Source organism: Cheilinus undulatus, linkage group 4, assembly GCF_018320785.1.
Source record: "Cheilinus undulatus linkage group 4, ASM1832078v1, whole genome shotgun sequence".
In the NCBI taxonomy this organism is placed as follows: Eukaryota; Metazoa; Chordata; class Actinopteri; order Labriformes; family Labridae; genus Cheilinus; species Cheilinus undulatus.
The window spans coordinates 29,972,426-29,989,691 of record NC_054868.1 but is presented as its reverse complement, the minus strand read 5'-3'; the positions used below and the strand labels follow the sequence as shown (position 1 = coordinate 29,989,691).

The 17,266-nt window shown below is 39.7% G+C and overlaps 1 protein-coding gene across 7 annotated transcripts in view; it reads left to right on the top strand.

Moving 5' to 3' along the window:
- The window catches only part of grin2bb (glutamate receptor, ionotropic, N-methyl D-aspartate 2B, genome duplicate b), a 171,845-nt gene that overhangs the window by 142,045 nt on the left and 12,534 nt on the right, over window positions 1–17,266 (top strand). For all 7 annotated transcript variants that reach the window (XM_041784804.1, XM_041784807.1, XM_041784809.1 and 4 more), the window contains 2 exons: window positions 2,344–2,531; window positions 15,783–16,021. In XM_041784804.1, coding sequence (XP_041640738.1) covers window positions 2,344–2,531; window positions 15,783–16,021 — 427 coding nt within the window. The remainder of the gene's footprint in view (window positions 1–2,343; window positions 2,532–15,782; window positions 16,022–17,266) is intronic.

Genomic DNA, 17,266 nt, shown 5'->3' with positions numbered 1-17,266 from the left:
ACAACCCACAAAACCTCATGACATATAGGAAATTAAACCCTAATACAACAAGCTAGCAATAAATAAGCTGGTAAACAAACCATCATAAGCAGAGGTCTAAAAAGCCTAAACTAGCAGAGAGCCTTGCTAAGCTAACTGCTAACTTAACAAGTAAAAGAAGCAAATGACTGAGCATACAACACATCACACTCAAACTTTAAGACAAAACGAGGCATCAACCCAGCAGTAAAAACACTGAGCTGTCTGTGAGTTATTTAAAGAGCCTGTAAAGTGAAAATAAATCTGTATTCAGGTTTTTTGTATGACAGGTCACTGTGTTATAAACCCCTAGTTCAAATTTCAGTCTAATAAAAAATCTCCAAGATTCTTAAATTAAGCTTCGAAATCATGAAAAATGAGGCAGTAAAATCTGCTCCAGGATGGTGTGGCCGTGTCTGTTGAATGAGCTGAAGCCACTCCTACTCAAGGGAGAAATAGGATCCTCTCAGATTTAAGAAATGTTACAATCTGAATGGAGGAAAGCTCTCACACCATTATCCCCCTTGATGTAATGATCAGTTTGCTGCTGACTGGCTCCGTGCCAAAGAAGAGACAGGTCCTTTTTCTGACTCAAATCTCTTTAAGATACATTCAGTGATCCATAGTCCACTGTGGCTGATAGATCTGGAAAACTGGCCTCACAATGAATAAAAAACAGCATTTAACTGTTAACATTCAATAAAGGCAGTGACATCAGCTAACAACACACTGTACTGAGATTAACTGCTTGGTGATTTTGTATTGTAGTGCTAGAGGGGCTGGGTTATTCCCCATTGTGGGCTCATGACATCATGAGCCCACATATTTGCCCCGCCCAAATTAAACCAAGCCAGGAAGGAGGTGAAAAACTTTCTAATGGTCTAAACCCAAAATTCAGTCACATGTAGATCTCAGTGTTTTCACGTTTACAGCAACCATATTCCAACTAATGCCCTGCACGGGCCTATTATCTGGGCCCGAGTCTGGCCCGGTCCCGAGGGAGTGGAGCCCTAGCCCGGCCCAGCCCGACAGGTTTTCAGAATTATCAGGCCCGAACCCGTATGAAGCCAGACTTTTTTTTTTTTTTTTTTTGCACGCGCGATTCAGCAGCGCACAGCAACAGCTGACCTGCATATCACAGCAATTGTAGGCCTATTAACAAATAAACACTTCTATTCTGTTCTATAGTAGAACTATTAATCAATTCTGAACATGGCGACGTCCAATTCAACAACAGTGAGCTGCTTAACATGGCAAACTCTGTTGTTTAAACACCACAAGAAGAGCAGTCTGTTTACTTGGCATCATGCAGAAAAAGAATAGCATCCACAGTTTCAGGGGCAAGTCCAATCCTCCTTTCTTCCATCACTCTTCCAGCTGCGCTGAAAGCACACTCGCTGCTGCTACCACTGGCTGGGACACGTAGAGCAGGAAGGGAGGGGGCAGAGCGGCTGCTGCATCAAGTGTTGCCATTTAAATTGGTTAAACACAAACATGACACATTGCTCTTATTGGCAGGTTTAAAACAAAAGAGCCTGAGCCCGGCCCGTGTCCAAGGTAATGATATGATCATTTGCCCGAAGCCCGGCCCTTGTGCTGTCAGGCTGTCGGGCCCCTTGGGCCTAGGGCTCCAGTGCAGGGCTCTAATTCCAACGTATCTAGTGTGTTAAGACAAAAATTTTATATTTTTTACACTACAAGATCTTGAAAGTGAAATGAGATATTCAGCAACAGTGGTGGACTTATTTTACATCACTGTGGCTGCAGGAAGATGTTTTATTGCCTTAACCAAAGTGAGCTGAAAGGGACAATGCATTTTTTTAGCAATGCACTTACTATGTACCCAATGCATCAATGTTAACAACCCTCCTTTCCTCTTATTAATTTAGTTTTCAGTGTTGTTGTAGTGAGAGCAGAGCAGGCCAGTTGAGGATAGAAAATGTTGAAAGAATTCCTTCTATAAAATTGTCTCCATAAATAGTACCAAATCTAATCATTCTTGCAAGGTTCACGGCTGATTAAAAACCCTCTCTTCAATAACAAAGGAATAAACCCTTAGAATCAAGTGTTATCTTTAGCTGTTAAAAGCTGTGTTACTCTACACGTGTGCAACACTACTCATCAGTGCTCAGGGCAAGCTAAGGTGAGTCATAGGTATTATAAAGTCTGTATGCGGTAAAAACTATTGAGAGAAAAAAATGATGAATGAGTGAGCATGAAAGTGAATTCAGCACATTCAATATCTTTCACTGTATGACTGGAGGCAAAAGAGGCTTTATAACTGTAACAATGTCAAAGTGTTCTTCTCACATATTTTAATTTCAGCAAACTGGATGCTTTCATCTACGACGCCGCGGTGCTGAACTACATGGCGGGTCGAGACGAGGGCTGTAAGCTGGTCACCATTGGGAGCGGGAAGGTGTTTGCCTCAACTGGCTATGGCATCGCCATCCAGAAAGACTCTGGCTGGAAACGAGCCGTGGATCTGGCCATCCTCATGCTGTTTGGAGATGGTAAGGGCTTTGATTACACTTTTATTCAATGAAGATTGCTTATAGATATCCCTAAGTGACATTTATTTACATGTTTGTCTTTTAAAGTAATTGCATTTCAATCTCTCTTTACTTGGTTATTGTTGCCTTTGTTTAATAATTTAAACATCAACCCAATAACCAGAGGTTTAATAGCTGCTGTTTATTGTCCTTGTACTGAAGAAGACACAACAGTAGCATAATTTCATGTATTTATGGAGATGTTGTTTTTTATGGTGTCCTATTTATAATGTAATATCCATGAAGTGATTAGCCCATAGAAGTGGCCTAAAAGGGATATTAAAAACACCCATTTTAAGGAGAATTTCATTGTAGCTTTAACTCCCCTCAGTGTTTAGTCACCCCTACCAATTTCACAACACAGAAGCTCCATTTGAGAATTCCTAAATGAAGTTTAAACTCTTGTCATTGAAGTAAGTTGTAAACAGAGACTGTAGCTGTAAAGGAGCTGTGAAGGTGAAAGTGGTCAGAGCTTGTTATGGTGACAACCTGAGAACCTGCTGGTAGAACTGGCGGTTGATGAGACTGTCAGCAGCAGAATAAGGCCTCCTGAGCCAGGTTGGCACAGTTTTTTCCTTCATCAACAGCGAGGAAACAGCAGGCCTGAGAGGCTGCAGCTGCTGCAGGTATGAGAGTGAAAGCGTGAGACTGGACAGAGTTTTTGGATGGAGGTTGTGGTTGTTTTGGTTGGCAGATGTCTGGGGACAACATCAACCTGGAGATGCTGAAACATGTGGACATTGTTAGACTGGCTGTGATTGACATGTTTTCTCAGTGTGGAAGAGAATTTAGAAGCAACGGCTGTGGTGGATTTTTTTATAAACAGGGAAACCTTAAATATTTGATTTGTTGTGGCTAAGTCTAGGGCTGTAGTCAACCAAAGAAAAACTTTGTCAACCAAAATCGCACCCAGGCACCAACCAATCGATTTGTTTTTCAGGTAATAAATAAATAAATAAATAAATCACCTCACTGGGTACCAGTTAAATCCATATAGATTCCTTACTGCATCTGTTCGGTGCTCTCAATGATCCTAAAATGAATATAACAAGCCTTTTGAAGGCTCATCAAATTGTACTGAAAAAAGTAATTAATTGAGAGACGCAGTGATCCCGGTGCAGTAACTCTTTAAACTCATACAGCCAAAAAAATAATCTCTGATCATTGTTTTTTATTCATTTATGAAGGTAATTAATAATAGGATCACTTGATCTAGCCCGCGCCGTGTCATTTACGAGCATAAAGCAGACAGCATGCAGCGTTTATTTACGGAGTTGAGAGGGAAAAGTTCACTGGTCGGGACCAGCAGACATCGCCTTTTATCTCCTCTGCATTCTGCCTGTCTGTAAGAGAAGCTAACGCTAACGTGAACACTTTAAGGAGATTATAAAAGGGAGATGATAACCTGTAGCCTATTTGCCAACAGGTGAATTAAACTAACCGCAGGAGTTTATGCTGTGAGGGTGGGCAGAGCAGAGACACTCAGCAGCGCCACTTCATACAAACAGCCTGCATCTTTCTGACAAGTTGAAGATGCATTGTTTCTAAGAATTACTGCTATAAAAATATCAGAAAATATCCCACTCTGCAGCACTTTATTTGCTTCTCAACCTGTATTTTCCAGAGCTGCATAACTCCTCTGTCCCCAGCTACCAGTCTACATTCGACCAATCAAATGGAAGCTGTCAGCCCTAGCTAAGTCTATACTAAAGTTATAGTACAGTTTTTACAAAAGGATTTGAAAGGTTTGTCAGGATCCATATCCTCATGTTTCAGTATTTTCATTCACTTCCTATTTTTGTCCAGAAATAGTCATACCTTTTGTACACCTTTAAAGTCAAAGACCAGTTAAGAGCTTTAATTTGCACTCTCTGATAGTGGATAACATTTTTGACATGGTACAGACATCAAAGCTTTAAATCCTAACCTACAATTTCTTAAATTGCCTTAAAAATTTAAACTTTCCAACTTCCAATGGCTGATAAAGGATGTGAAGGGAGTCCATAAGTAGACTAAAGTGAGTGCGTTTATGCCTCCGTGAATGCGATAGCCAGAGGCATTATGATTTCCAGTTGTCTGTCTAAACAAATTTTGTGAACCTGATATTTAAAGAATGCTTTGAGGGATTCTCTACAAATTTTGTGCACATTCTCTCTGTCCTCTCTGATTGACATGTCCTCTAATGACACACGTCATTATGGTCAAAATCTAACCTAGTCCTTCTTCCTGACCCACCACTGTACTAACTGCACTGTAACTGTCAGGCAGTAGTTTTAGTTTACCTGGGTGTGTGCAAGTCATGACCAAGTACTTTGACCCGAGCCCGTTACATCATGCATAATAACACAAGTCGCCAAATCCTCATTTATGCAGCACCTTCTCAAAGCACAGCAGGTATTTAAAGTGTGAAACACATACAAGACAAAGACATCTATAAAGCATTGAAAAAAATCCAAACTGCCTTAAGAGGGAAGTTGAATTTTGGTTTTATTTCAATGTGTTGCTAGAAGAAAGCAACGGTATAGCATGTGCCATAGAGCACTGCTCTCCATTTGTAGGCCAGTTTTGTTTTGAGCCCCAGCTGCTCTTGTGAGTTTTGGGTAGTGACCGAGAAGAAGCCGGCCAGGCGTCTGGCGTCACTCTGAGAGGATGACGAGTGCAGCGATCCATGAGGGCCTCTGCATCGAGCTGCTGCTGCTCCATCATGATGAGCTGATGGAGCCAGCAGAGGTGGTTTGTGTTCATTGTAATGAGGCTTATTTGGCACCTCTGTTTTGAAAGGTTGTATTAAAATGACACTGAGCTCATTTAGAGGACATAGATGATGATAATGCAGGACACACAAGGGACATTTACCATCTGGGCAGACAGCTAATGAGACACCCTACACTCTTAGTTATGGACACAGAAATCAATGCACATCTAAATAGAATAGAATGCCTTCATTGTCATTGCACATTGTAAAACTAAATATGCTGTGCTTCTCTTAAAGAAATAATACCATATATCACATTCATACACAAAAACTCTTAGGTGTTTGTGTGTAAGCAAAAATTCAAACACTGCATCTGAACATATTAGGACTAGGGATGCACGCAGTTAATCGGTAAAACGATTAAAATCATTTGTTAAATTAGCCGGGGCGGGATTTACTAGTCTGTTAAACTGATTAGCTGTCATTTTTTATGAACACAGGCTTGAAATCCCGGTCTATATGCTCTTTAAAACTGTAATGAACTGGGGCGCATATGGCCCGGGTTCGGGTTCGGGCCTGGGGCCCTTTATCGCATGTCTCTCACCCGCTCTCGCCCCTGTTTCCAACTCCATCCACTGTCCTCCTCTGTCAAATAAAGGCACAAAAATGCCCAAAATAAATCTTTAAAATAAATAGATAAATAAATAAACTGTAATGAGCCTCCCATCACTAGAGGCCTCAGTAGCTTCAGTTAATGGCACCTGCCTTCCTCTCTGGCACTTCAACGGATGTAAATATGAGAAGTTCAGCGGTAGTTTAGCGGTTAGTGTGTAGTAGGAAGACCGCGGTATGACAGTTTTCTAAAGTGGTAAATGGAAGTAAAGTGGTATATAGGCTGTCAAGGGATGAACTCACGTTTAACTACTCACCGATGTGAAAAGAGGCCAAATATCAAAGGACGATATTAATCTGCTAAGAGAAATGAAGGTGGGTGGAAATAGACACTGAGGAACATCCTTAATTAGGACTGACACCTCTAGATGTGAACAAGAGAGGGGCAAGCAGCTGTGGACAGTCTAGGTAGCAAGAAGGAAATCGTGGTATTGCCAGTGTCACTGCTCCTCTCTGTCACAAGCTGGTTGGCAAATACGTCTTATGTTGTATTAAGCTTTAGAGCAAAGGGGAGAGACACCTATGTCTCAGTTTAAAAGGTCAGACTTATCCAGTTTAGTCAAACTGTGAAAACACTCAACAGTGATTAAAACACACAATTGCAGCACGGCTCGTTTACAGATTGATTCATTAAAAGACATGAAGGTGCAGGAGATAGAGTCATCTGTGAGCAAACTATAAATCTGGAAGTTTACTCAGATAGTCAGCTGATTTAAAAATTTGAGCAAACAAAATAATATCCCCTAATATGAGATGCATCAGGAAGAAATACAGCTGTCCCCATCCTGCAGGTGCTGATTGCTCACAGTGTGTGCCAACTTTTTAAAAACTTTTTTGTCTTACTATGGCATCATCATCCATTTAAAGAGAACAGTGATATACTACTGACTGTTTTAAACAGTGAGAGACTTTGGTTTGTGTAATCTTCATTTTTGTTGATAGTCTGATAGAAGTTTGAACAGGAGGAAGTATGTTACTTGGCAAAACTCACCTTTCAGTGGACGCTCACATGAGACTGCATGATTCGACAGAGTCAAGCTGTGACCGCTCTATGTTGGTATGTCGGTGCTCTTGGTGTAAATTTGAGACAACCTCCTAAACCAACTTTTTTTTCACTTCCCTTTGGTAAATAAACATTTCATGATGTCAGGTATATGCTGTTAAATTATGCAGTAAGGGCTGGAACAAGTAGGTTCTGTTAAGTTACTGTTGTAAATTACAATCCTTATTCCAAAAAAAATATGGACACTGTCAAATGTGAATAAAAACTGAATGTATTGGTTTGAAAATCTCATAAACCCATAATTTACCCACAATAGAACATAAACAGCATATCAGATGTTGAAACTAGGAAACTTTTACCATTTCATGGAAAATATTAGCTTATTTGGAATTTGATGGCAGCACCAAAAAAGTAGGGACAGGGCAATGTTGACCATTGTGCTGCATCCCCTCTTCTTTTAACAACAGTCTGTAAACGTCTAGGAAGAAGGGAGAACAGTTGCTGGAGTTTTGGGAGAGGAATGTTGTCCCATTCTTGTCTGATGTAGGATTCCGGCTTCTCACAGTCCTGGGTTTTCTTTTTGCTGGATTATTCATTTTATGATGCACCAAATGTTTTTTGTTGTTGAAAGGTCCAAACTGCAGGCCAGCCAGTTCAGCACCTGGACTCTTCTACTGTAAAGCCATGCTGTTGTGATGGATGCAGTATGTGGTTTAGCATTGTCTTGCCAGAATATGCAAGACCTTCCCTGACAGGGCTGTTGTCTGGATGGGAGCATGTGTTGCTCTGAAACCTCTTTATACTTTTCAGATTGATCATGTTTTTCCAGATGTGTGAGCTGCCCACGCCATAGGCACTAATTCAGCCCTATGCCATCAGATATGCAGACTTTTGAACTGTGCACTGATAACAAGCTGGATGGCCCCTCTCCTCTGTAGTCCACAGGGTACAAAACCCATGGTTTCCAAAAATACTTTCGAAGTTTGATTCAGCTGACCACAGAACAGTTTTCCACTTTGCCTCAGTCCATTTTAAATGAGCTTAGGTCTTGATTTTTCCAGGTCATTACCTCCGCCAAGGAGGTTATGTGATCAGGTGGGTTTGTTAGTTTGTTTGTTAGCAACATAACTCAAAACCTTATGGACAGATTTCGATGAAATTTTCAGGAAATGTCAGAAATTGCATAAGAAAGAACTGCAGTTTGGGACTGATCCGGATCACCGTCTGGATCCAGGAATTTTTTAAAGGAGTCTTCACTATTGGGAGATAGGGCTAATGGCGGAGGTCTGCGCTCTCTGAGTGCTTTTCTAGTGTTCACATATGGTTTCTTCTTTACATGATACAGCTTTATCTTGCATTTGTAGATGTCATCACAACTGTATTGAGAGACAATGATATCTGGAAGTATTCCTGAACCATGCAGTGAATTCTAGTACATATTCATGCCTGTTTTTAATGCAGTGACATTAGACCTTGTCTCTTGGACACAGAAATTTCTCTAGATTCTCTGAATTGCCTATTAATCAAATTAGTTACAAATAGTCCTCCAGCTATTTGTTGTAGCTAACTCCTGCTTTTCAGAACTTTTGCTTCCCCGTCCCTACTTTTTGAGATGTGCTGTTGCCATCAAATTCAAAATGAGCTAATATTTCTCATGTAATGGTAAAATTTTTCATTTTCAAAATCTCATTTGTTTTTTATGCTTTATTGTGAGTAAAATATGGGTTTATGCGGTTTGGAAAAACAACATATTCTGTGATTTACATTTTATAACTTTTTTGTGGATTGGTGTTGTAAGATAAAAACAATTCTCTGAAATTATTTTAAATAAAATTCAAAATAGTTAAAGTGCTGTGATTAGGGAAATCATGTGAATATAGGCATGTGCATGCTGTCCTCCAAATCAGTTAGCCTGTTGTTACTGCAGTCTTTCAGCATAACCTGCAACTGATTCGGTTGTTGAGGAATTTCAGGTGACCAATGTTTTTCTTTGCTTGACTACAGACCTTAAACACATGTTCAAAGCTTTGCACTAATATGACGAGTTTTTTTTCTTTAAAAGCTGGATGTTAGATGAATGTATTAAAAAAACGCATAGAAAAATATATGAAGAAAGTTTAATGTGATATATGCTGACACAACTTTATTTTGATTTGAGTCGTACGGGGGATATAAACACTGTTCTCTAGAAGTTTTGTGTTTGTTCAACCCATTCTTTAGTTTATGCAGCATTAGTCTTGAGGGGTTAAGGACTGATTTAAAACAACATATTTCACAATGTCATTACCCATACTAGCACATGAAATAGTGCCTGAGCAGCTTTGGAGTTGGGTGCTTTGCTCAGATGCATTTCAGCAGTCCTTGAAATCTAAACTGGCCCTTCTCCAGCAACCTGACCCAGGAGCCAGCAACCATACAGGGTCTTGTGTCGTTGTCCCTTTGGTTCCCAACTCAAGTCCCTGCAGAAGGAGCTGCTGCCACCCCCAAATGAAGCAAGTATTACCATACAAGTCCGTATCATCTAGGAAGAATCCGATTTTTATTCACATATTCACACTGATGGCTAATGCTTTTGGGAACAAAGGCATTAGCCATCAGTATTCTGGGTCTTGAGCATACTGTAAATTCCACAACATTGAAATCATGTACCTCAGAAAACATGTCTCCATGTGCAGTACCTCTATCGTAGCTGTTACTTCACCTTTGTTGGAAGTTTGCTGACAGATTAACAAGAATGTGACAGAAAATAGTTACATGAATATTGTAAATCATGGTTTTTGACTTACAAGTCAGCTTACTCTCACTTTTTCTCACAAACGTGAAGAATCTTAGTTTCTGCTTTTAAAAACAGAATGAATGTTTACAGGGAAAATGTGTGGATTAGAGCATTTAATATCTATAAAAGACAGAAAAGTGTCATCAAAGGAGATGCTTGTCATGGATGTGAATCTGTCTCCTAAGAGAATACACCTACAGTCACACTCCACCTCCTGAGACAGTATGTCCTCCATACCGCTCACCACCTGCTAGAACATATAGTGCAGCTTGTAACAAACACGCACACAAGTACAGCCTTCGCTGTGCTATCACTTTCCATCCCCGTGTGAGTGATCGACACTGAGGTCAGCACAGACAGAACATTCACCTTGGATCAGATCTTAAAGAAATAAATCGACTCGGACCCCCGCACACGCTGCTGACTGATGTTCACCAAAGTGCCACATGTTTGCTGCGTGTGTCTGCAATGTGTGTGTGTGTTTCTGACTTGGGACTTCATTGTGTGTGGCCCCTAAAGATTCGACAACATGTCTGCACAGATTTGCTAAATAGAAGTAAAGTGGGATTGTTGTGTTGACGGCGTACATGGGGCAAGCACATCAGACATTACCTCTCATTACTTCCACTGTCAGCACATAAACATTACTCCAGGTTATGAGATCAGACTCATCAATGTTTGCTCATATCTGTCACTTTCTGTTAAGAGTCCAGACGTGGACCAGAATATGCTAACAAGAAACTCAGCGCAGTATCTAGAACAGATACAGGGTCAGGAGAAATGTGGGAAAAGAAGGAAAATGTACAAGAGCGATGGGAAAAATGATGCCTGAGAGCTGAGGGAGGATTACAGAGCAGAGAATAATTTTCATGATATAGATTTCAATTACATTCTGCTTATTGATCCAGTTTCAGGGATGCTATTTGGGTCAGGCTTTTTGGTTGAAAACAAGAACAAACACAAGAATGATAAAGCAGAAAGTGTGCTGAAGAGAATATTTTGTCCTGCTTTTATTGTCTCAGGAATCTGCGGTCTGATAAGAAGAAACGATGTTGTCTCACTTAAACTGGAACGAAATGGCAACTTTGATTTTTCCATTGCTTCTGTGAAGACACATTTTATTAATCAACAAACAGCATCTATCTTTATAGTAACCAATGTGTTTCTTCTTTTGGCAGATTTTTTTCTTTCCTTCTGTCAGGTAGTTTGAAAACAAGATGTTCTCATATCTTTGTTTAAAGTGTTGTTCTTGAGATCAGGAAATTAAGGTCAGCTGTCTTAGCATTAAGACTCAAACCTGGCTAAAGCTAATGTCTTCATGAGTTTCTGAACCTTTAAAGGTGCTGGATTATGATTAAGTTTGGACATTACTGCTAACCATTTTCTCCTGCGTCCACCTTTCTCCCGGGGTTACTGTCATTCCTTTAAAAATCCTAAGTCAGTTTTTTTAATGTTCATTAGATTTCCTGAAAGTTTTTTTTTTTTTTTATTATTCACGAGAGGTCTTAAATGTTAGTTGGCAGTTTGTTACAATGTCACAACACCGTTCAGCAACGCTTTTGTCCCAAGTGACATACATCTGAGGGAAGGTGTTCCTGGCGTTAAGGGCCTTGCCCAAGGAGCAACACTGAATACCCATTGTGCCCTGACCAGGTTGCAAACCCCTAATCTCCTGTAACAAAGTCACTGATGGAAACCACTGTGCTACCCAGCTGTTTGTCCGAGATATATCTGAATAATTATCAGATCTACACTAGATATTTACATGCACACAAATAGTTGGAAGAAAAGCCTTATCAGAATAAAAATGTGCCATATAGACGTACCGATCTGCATACTTATCTCATACTTTACCAATGATTAATTCCAGAGCATATCATTGGCTGCTGCCAAAGCTTTGCATGGCTAATTGCTTCTGATTAAACACTTGATGCATGTATATGCATGTCATGATCACTATATTTCACGTCCTTGTAAACTCTGCAGTCTGAATTCACAGAGTGATGTTAATCAGATTGATAAAATGTTATTCATCCAAACAAAACTATTGTCTAGTTAGCATTATATGATTTTAGTTTTTTTACCTTGCAGATGTTTGTTCACATGACTATTCACAGCTTTACTCCAAAGAATTACATTTGTATTGACAAACCATCAACAAAAGAAGAGAAGACTAGGGAAAGTTCAAGTTCAAGGAAGTTCATGTTCAAGATGAAAAATATACAAAGTGGTTGTTATATGTAAAAAGTGTTCTATAAGGCAACTTAAGAATAGTTAGAAAGGAAAAAACTCTATAAATTTGGAAACAAAGCCATTGATGACCACATGAAACCAGAGAAGCTTTGACACTACTTGGTGCAAAAATTTTACTTAATTTTCTGAAGTTGGGGTCAGACAAAGGTCTTGAAAAGTCTTAAATTTAATTGTTAGCATGCAGAGTAGTAAGCTACAGTGCCTATAAAAAGTATTCACCCCCTTGGATGTTTAACCCTTTTACTGATTTTGTGAATCAATCATGGTCATTATAATTTAGCTTTTTTTGACAAAAAAGTATACAAAAACCTCTTTGTCAAAGTGACAAAGTAATGTCAATTAAACAAAAAGATGTAATGTAAAATTCCCCTTGAGTCAGTTTTTAGTAGATGCACCATTTGGCTGCAATCACAGCACTGAGTCTGTGTGGATAGGTCTCAGTCAGACTTGCACATCTGGACATAGCAATTTTACTCCATTTTTCTTTGTAAAACTGCTCAAGCTCTGTCATGTTGTACAGGGATTGGGTGTGAACAGCCCTTTTCAAGTCAAGCTACAAATTCTCTATTGGATTGAGCTTTGACTCAACTACACATGAACTTTCACCTTGTTGTCTTTAAACCATTTCTATGTAAGTCTTGCTGTATGCTTCGGGTCATTGTCTTATTAAAAAAGAGAACTCATCTCCCAAGCTGTAGTTTTTTAAGATTGAGTAAGATTGTCCTCCAGGATTTTCCTATATTTTGCTACATTCACTTTACCCCCTATCCTTAACAAGCCTTCCAGGGCCAGCTGCTGAGAAGCATCCCCACAGCATCATGCTGCCACCACAGTGCTTCACAGTGGGAATGGTGTGTTCATGGTGGTGTGCAGTGGTTAGTGTCTGCCAAACATAGCATCTTGTCTGAGGGCAAAAAGAACTATTTTGGTTTCATCAGACCAAAGAACGTTCTTCTACTTGACCATGAAGTCTCCCACATGCCTTTTGGTGAACTCCAGTCAAGATTTAATGACTTTTCTTCAACAGTGGCTTTCTCTTTGCCACTCTCCTTCTTGCACGGACAGCCTGGTCAAGGCAGATTTACTTATATGCCATATTACTTCCATTGAAGGTTCAGCTGTTCTTCTTGATGATGATTTAACTGAACTCTATGAGATGTTCAATGCCTTGGAATTTTTTTTTATCCATCCTGACTTACACTTTTCAATAACATTTCTCTGAGCTCCTTGGAGTGTTCTTTTGTCTTCATGGTGTAATGGTAGGGATACTGATTAACCATTGACTGGTTTCACTTTCATTTTACAAGTTAATTTTCATTTTTCTCTGTCATACTGTTTCTTTTGTTCATAGCAGTTTTTCTTTACTAGTTTGCAATACAAGTAGAGACAGACCCATGTCCAAACTGAAGCACTCTCTTGTTCCTCCAGTCAAAAATTATGTCAAATCAATCACTGCGTCAGGCACCACACATGTTGAATTTCTTGCTGCACACCAAAGACTAAGAAGCATTAGCATCAGCTACAGGCTTCTTTCAGGCTTTATACACCGCTTTCCACATTATTAAGCAAATGATATTTTTCTCTTATTTTCCTAAATATTAATGCAAATGACAGTCAGAGTAGTTTTCAAGTCATCAGCCATTAGAGCATAATTCAAATGTTTTTAAACAAACTTCATAATGACAACCATTATTTTTTTAAAAATAAAAACCTCAAAATGCACTTTTCCACATGTTCCACATTATTAAGCAGTCCACAGGTTTCAAGCAATATAGGAACGAAAAAGGATCTCTCTGCTGCCGAAAAGTGTCAAATAGTGTAATGCCTTGGACTAGGAATGAAACATTAGATATTTCATGAAAAATTAATTGTGATCATCATACTGTAAAGGAATTTGTGGCTGATTCAGAGCACAGACGGGTTCCTGCAGATAAATGCATAATGAGGAAGGTTTCTGACAGACAGATTCATCAGATTAAGAAAGCAGATGCTAAAATGCCATCACAAAACAGCAAACAGGTATTTGAAGCTGCTGGTGCCCCTGGAGTCCCACCAACCTCAAGAGGCTTGCAGTCGAGCATAAACCTACTATTCAGCTGCCAAATCCAATGCTCATAAGCAGAAATGGTTGCAGTGGGCCCAGAAACACATGAAGACTCATTTTCAAACAGTCTTGTTGACTGGTGAGTGCTGTGCAACCCTGGATGGTCCAGATGGAGGAGCAGTGGATGGTTGGTGGATGGCAACCATGTCCCAACAAGGTTGTGACGTCAGTAAGGAGGGGGCAGATTGCTGTTTTGGGACGGATTCATGAGGAGAGAGCTGGTAGGCCCCTTTAGGGTCCCTGAGGGTGTGAAAATGACCTCGGCAAAGTGTATAGAGTTTCTGACTGACTGCTTTCTTCCATGGTAAAAAAAAAAAAGAAGAGCAGTTCCTTCTGTAGCAAAATTTTCTTCATGCATGACAATGCTCCATCTCATGCTGCAAAGAATATTTCTGTGTCACTGGCTGCTATGGGCATAAAAGGAGGGAAACTTATGGTGTGGCCCCCATCCCCCCTTGACCTCAACCCTACTGAGAACCTTTGGAGCATCCTTCTAGCTAAAGATCAATGAGGGTGGGAGGCAGTTCACATCAAAACTGCAGCTCTGGGAGGATATTCTGACATCCTGCAAAGAAATTCAAGCAGAAACTCCCCAAAAACTCACAAGTTCAATGGATGCAAGAATAGTGAAGGTGATATCAAAGAAGGGCTCCTATGTTAACATGGAACTTGGCCTGTTAAGATGTTTTTGATTGAAATAGCTTTTGATTTCATTAAATATGACTTCCTAGTGCTGTAAATTCAAAAAATGACCATTTTCAGGTCTTTACAACCTATAAAATGTTTTAAAACTCTGTCATGCTTAATAACGTGGAACAGTGCATTTTGAGGTTTTATTAAAAAAAAAAAAAGGTTATCATTATGGAGTTTGTTCAAAAATATTTGAATTATGCTCTAACAGCTGATGACTTGAAATAAATACTCTATCATTTGCATTAATATTTAGGAAAATAAGGGAAAAATGTCATTTGCTTAATAATGTGGAAAGCGGTGTAACTAACTCTTATTTCAGAGAAAAGAATTATAATATGGGAAAAAACTCTCTCTGTCATTGTGGTTACATCTGATTGCAAATCCTTATAAGAATGCCCTTTTTTTCACACCGAGCCTCATGTAGGTAAGATTGTCTTTGTTAAACTAGTTCAAAGCTGTCTGAGGAGGACACACAACCGTTTGAACATCCATTACACACACAAAACCAGGCTGTGCATCCATTGAGAAAATGTGTCTACCCCGTTGATCTCACACAGACACACTAGAAACAGATCGTCGGTGCAGATCAGACAAATCTCTCTGGACGTGTTCTTCCCTCTCAGCAGCCCCCTCAGACAAGTGGAGCTTAGTGTGAGACATTTCAAGGCGGAAATACTTGTCACATGACCACACACACTTCCTCCCTGGGGACTGTGAATTCCCAGCAGGCAGTCTGTGTTTTCCAAACAAAGAAGGGATAGCCGCACATAAGCAGTCTTAATGAGGATCAACCTCAGGGGAGCATTCAGTCAAAATAATGGGACATGACATTGGTTTAGGTACATGAGACCTGAGCTGTTTTGGCATCACCCCCCCACCCCCACCCCCAATCCAAAAACTTGTCCCTTTTTTGCACTCTTACTTGATCAGACACCTGAGAGCGAACTCAGCCTAGGTCAGTACAGTACCTCAGACACAGCGATACAGTCACCTGTATGTGTCTCTCCTCCCTGCAGGTGAGATGGAGGAGCTGGAGGCCCTGTGGCTCACAGGGATCTGCCACAACGAGAAGAACGAGGTGATGAGCAGTCAGCTGGACGTGGACAACATGGCGGGGGTCTTCTACATGCTCGGGGCTGCCATGGTCCTTTCATTAATCACCTTCATCTGTGAACATTTGTTCTACTGGCAGCTTCGCTTTTGTTTCATGGGCGTGTGCTCCGGGAAGCCCGGACTGACCTTCTCCATCAGCAGAGTGAGTGCACTCATGTTTTATTTTAGGTTTGACCTTAATTCTCCCGACAGAGAGATCACAGGAGGTTGTTTTAAAACCAATGACTGTAGTTGAGCTGTATCCAGTCAGTCAGAGTGAAACAATGACTCACCTGACTCACCTGTGGCTTTTTTTAAAGCAGAGGCAGTCAATGAACCCAAATATAAAGATACTGAACCGTGCAAAAAAGGTTTTCGTTTCCTAGAAGGGTGGCCGTTTATTCTCGTAGAACATTCAATAAATATTAAATAGAGACTGAAAATTTGCTGCCAAGACCTGGGATTAGAATATTTTATGGTAATAGTTTTGCATTAAAACATTTTTTTCAAATGTTTGAATCATAATATTAAAAGTTTACAGAGCATAGTGAGCTCTTTCATAACGGTTATGTAGAAAAAGCCAGGGTTTTTTTCAAGTCACTGCCGCTGCAGGGCTCATAGAGACTCTTAAAGAAGTGGATTTTGCCTCTTGATTTCAAAAGTTGGTATAAAAGTATCTTAACCTGTGTCCTTCCTAGGCAAGTGTTGGGAATTATTAGTTTTAAAATAAAGGTGTTAAATTACAGGATTACTGCAATTAGAAACAAACTTCTTAAATTACTGAATCATATACTATGAGCAGTTACATGTTCAAGAAGTATTGCATTGCCAAAAATTAGAATATCATGTATTTTTCTCCTGTGATTTACTTCAGAGTTAAATTATTATATTTGAGATTCATCTCATTCAAAGCAAAATATTTCAAGATTCTTTTTGTTTTAATCTTGATGATTACGGCTTACAGCTCACAAAAATCTAAAATCCACTATCTCAAAATATTAAAGGTGCAGTGTGTAAAATTGAGACTATCAACATCTAACAGTCAATTCTGGAGTGTGATGATCATTTCTCTGGTGATAACTGTGGGAACCAGTGAAGTTTAAAAATCAATACATGCTTAACTGTTATTTGGTTGCTTCTATGGTGCCATAGAAACAGGCAAAATGCAAAAATCCAAGATGGCAGCGTCCTTGGAGGGAACCCTCCCTATGTATGAATAAAAGGCTTATTCTGAGTTAATTTAAAACATAAGTTTAAAAAATGTGTTATCAGATGTCAGCACTAATTTAGATCAATCTACTTATAAATGTTATGTTTCATTTTAACCAAGCTTGTTTTGCTAAATGCTACTAGGCTAAATATTACACACTGCACCTTTAAAATATAGTGGAAAAGTCAAATTTTCAAA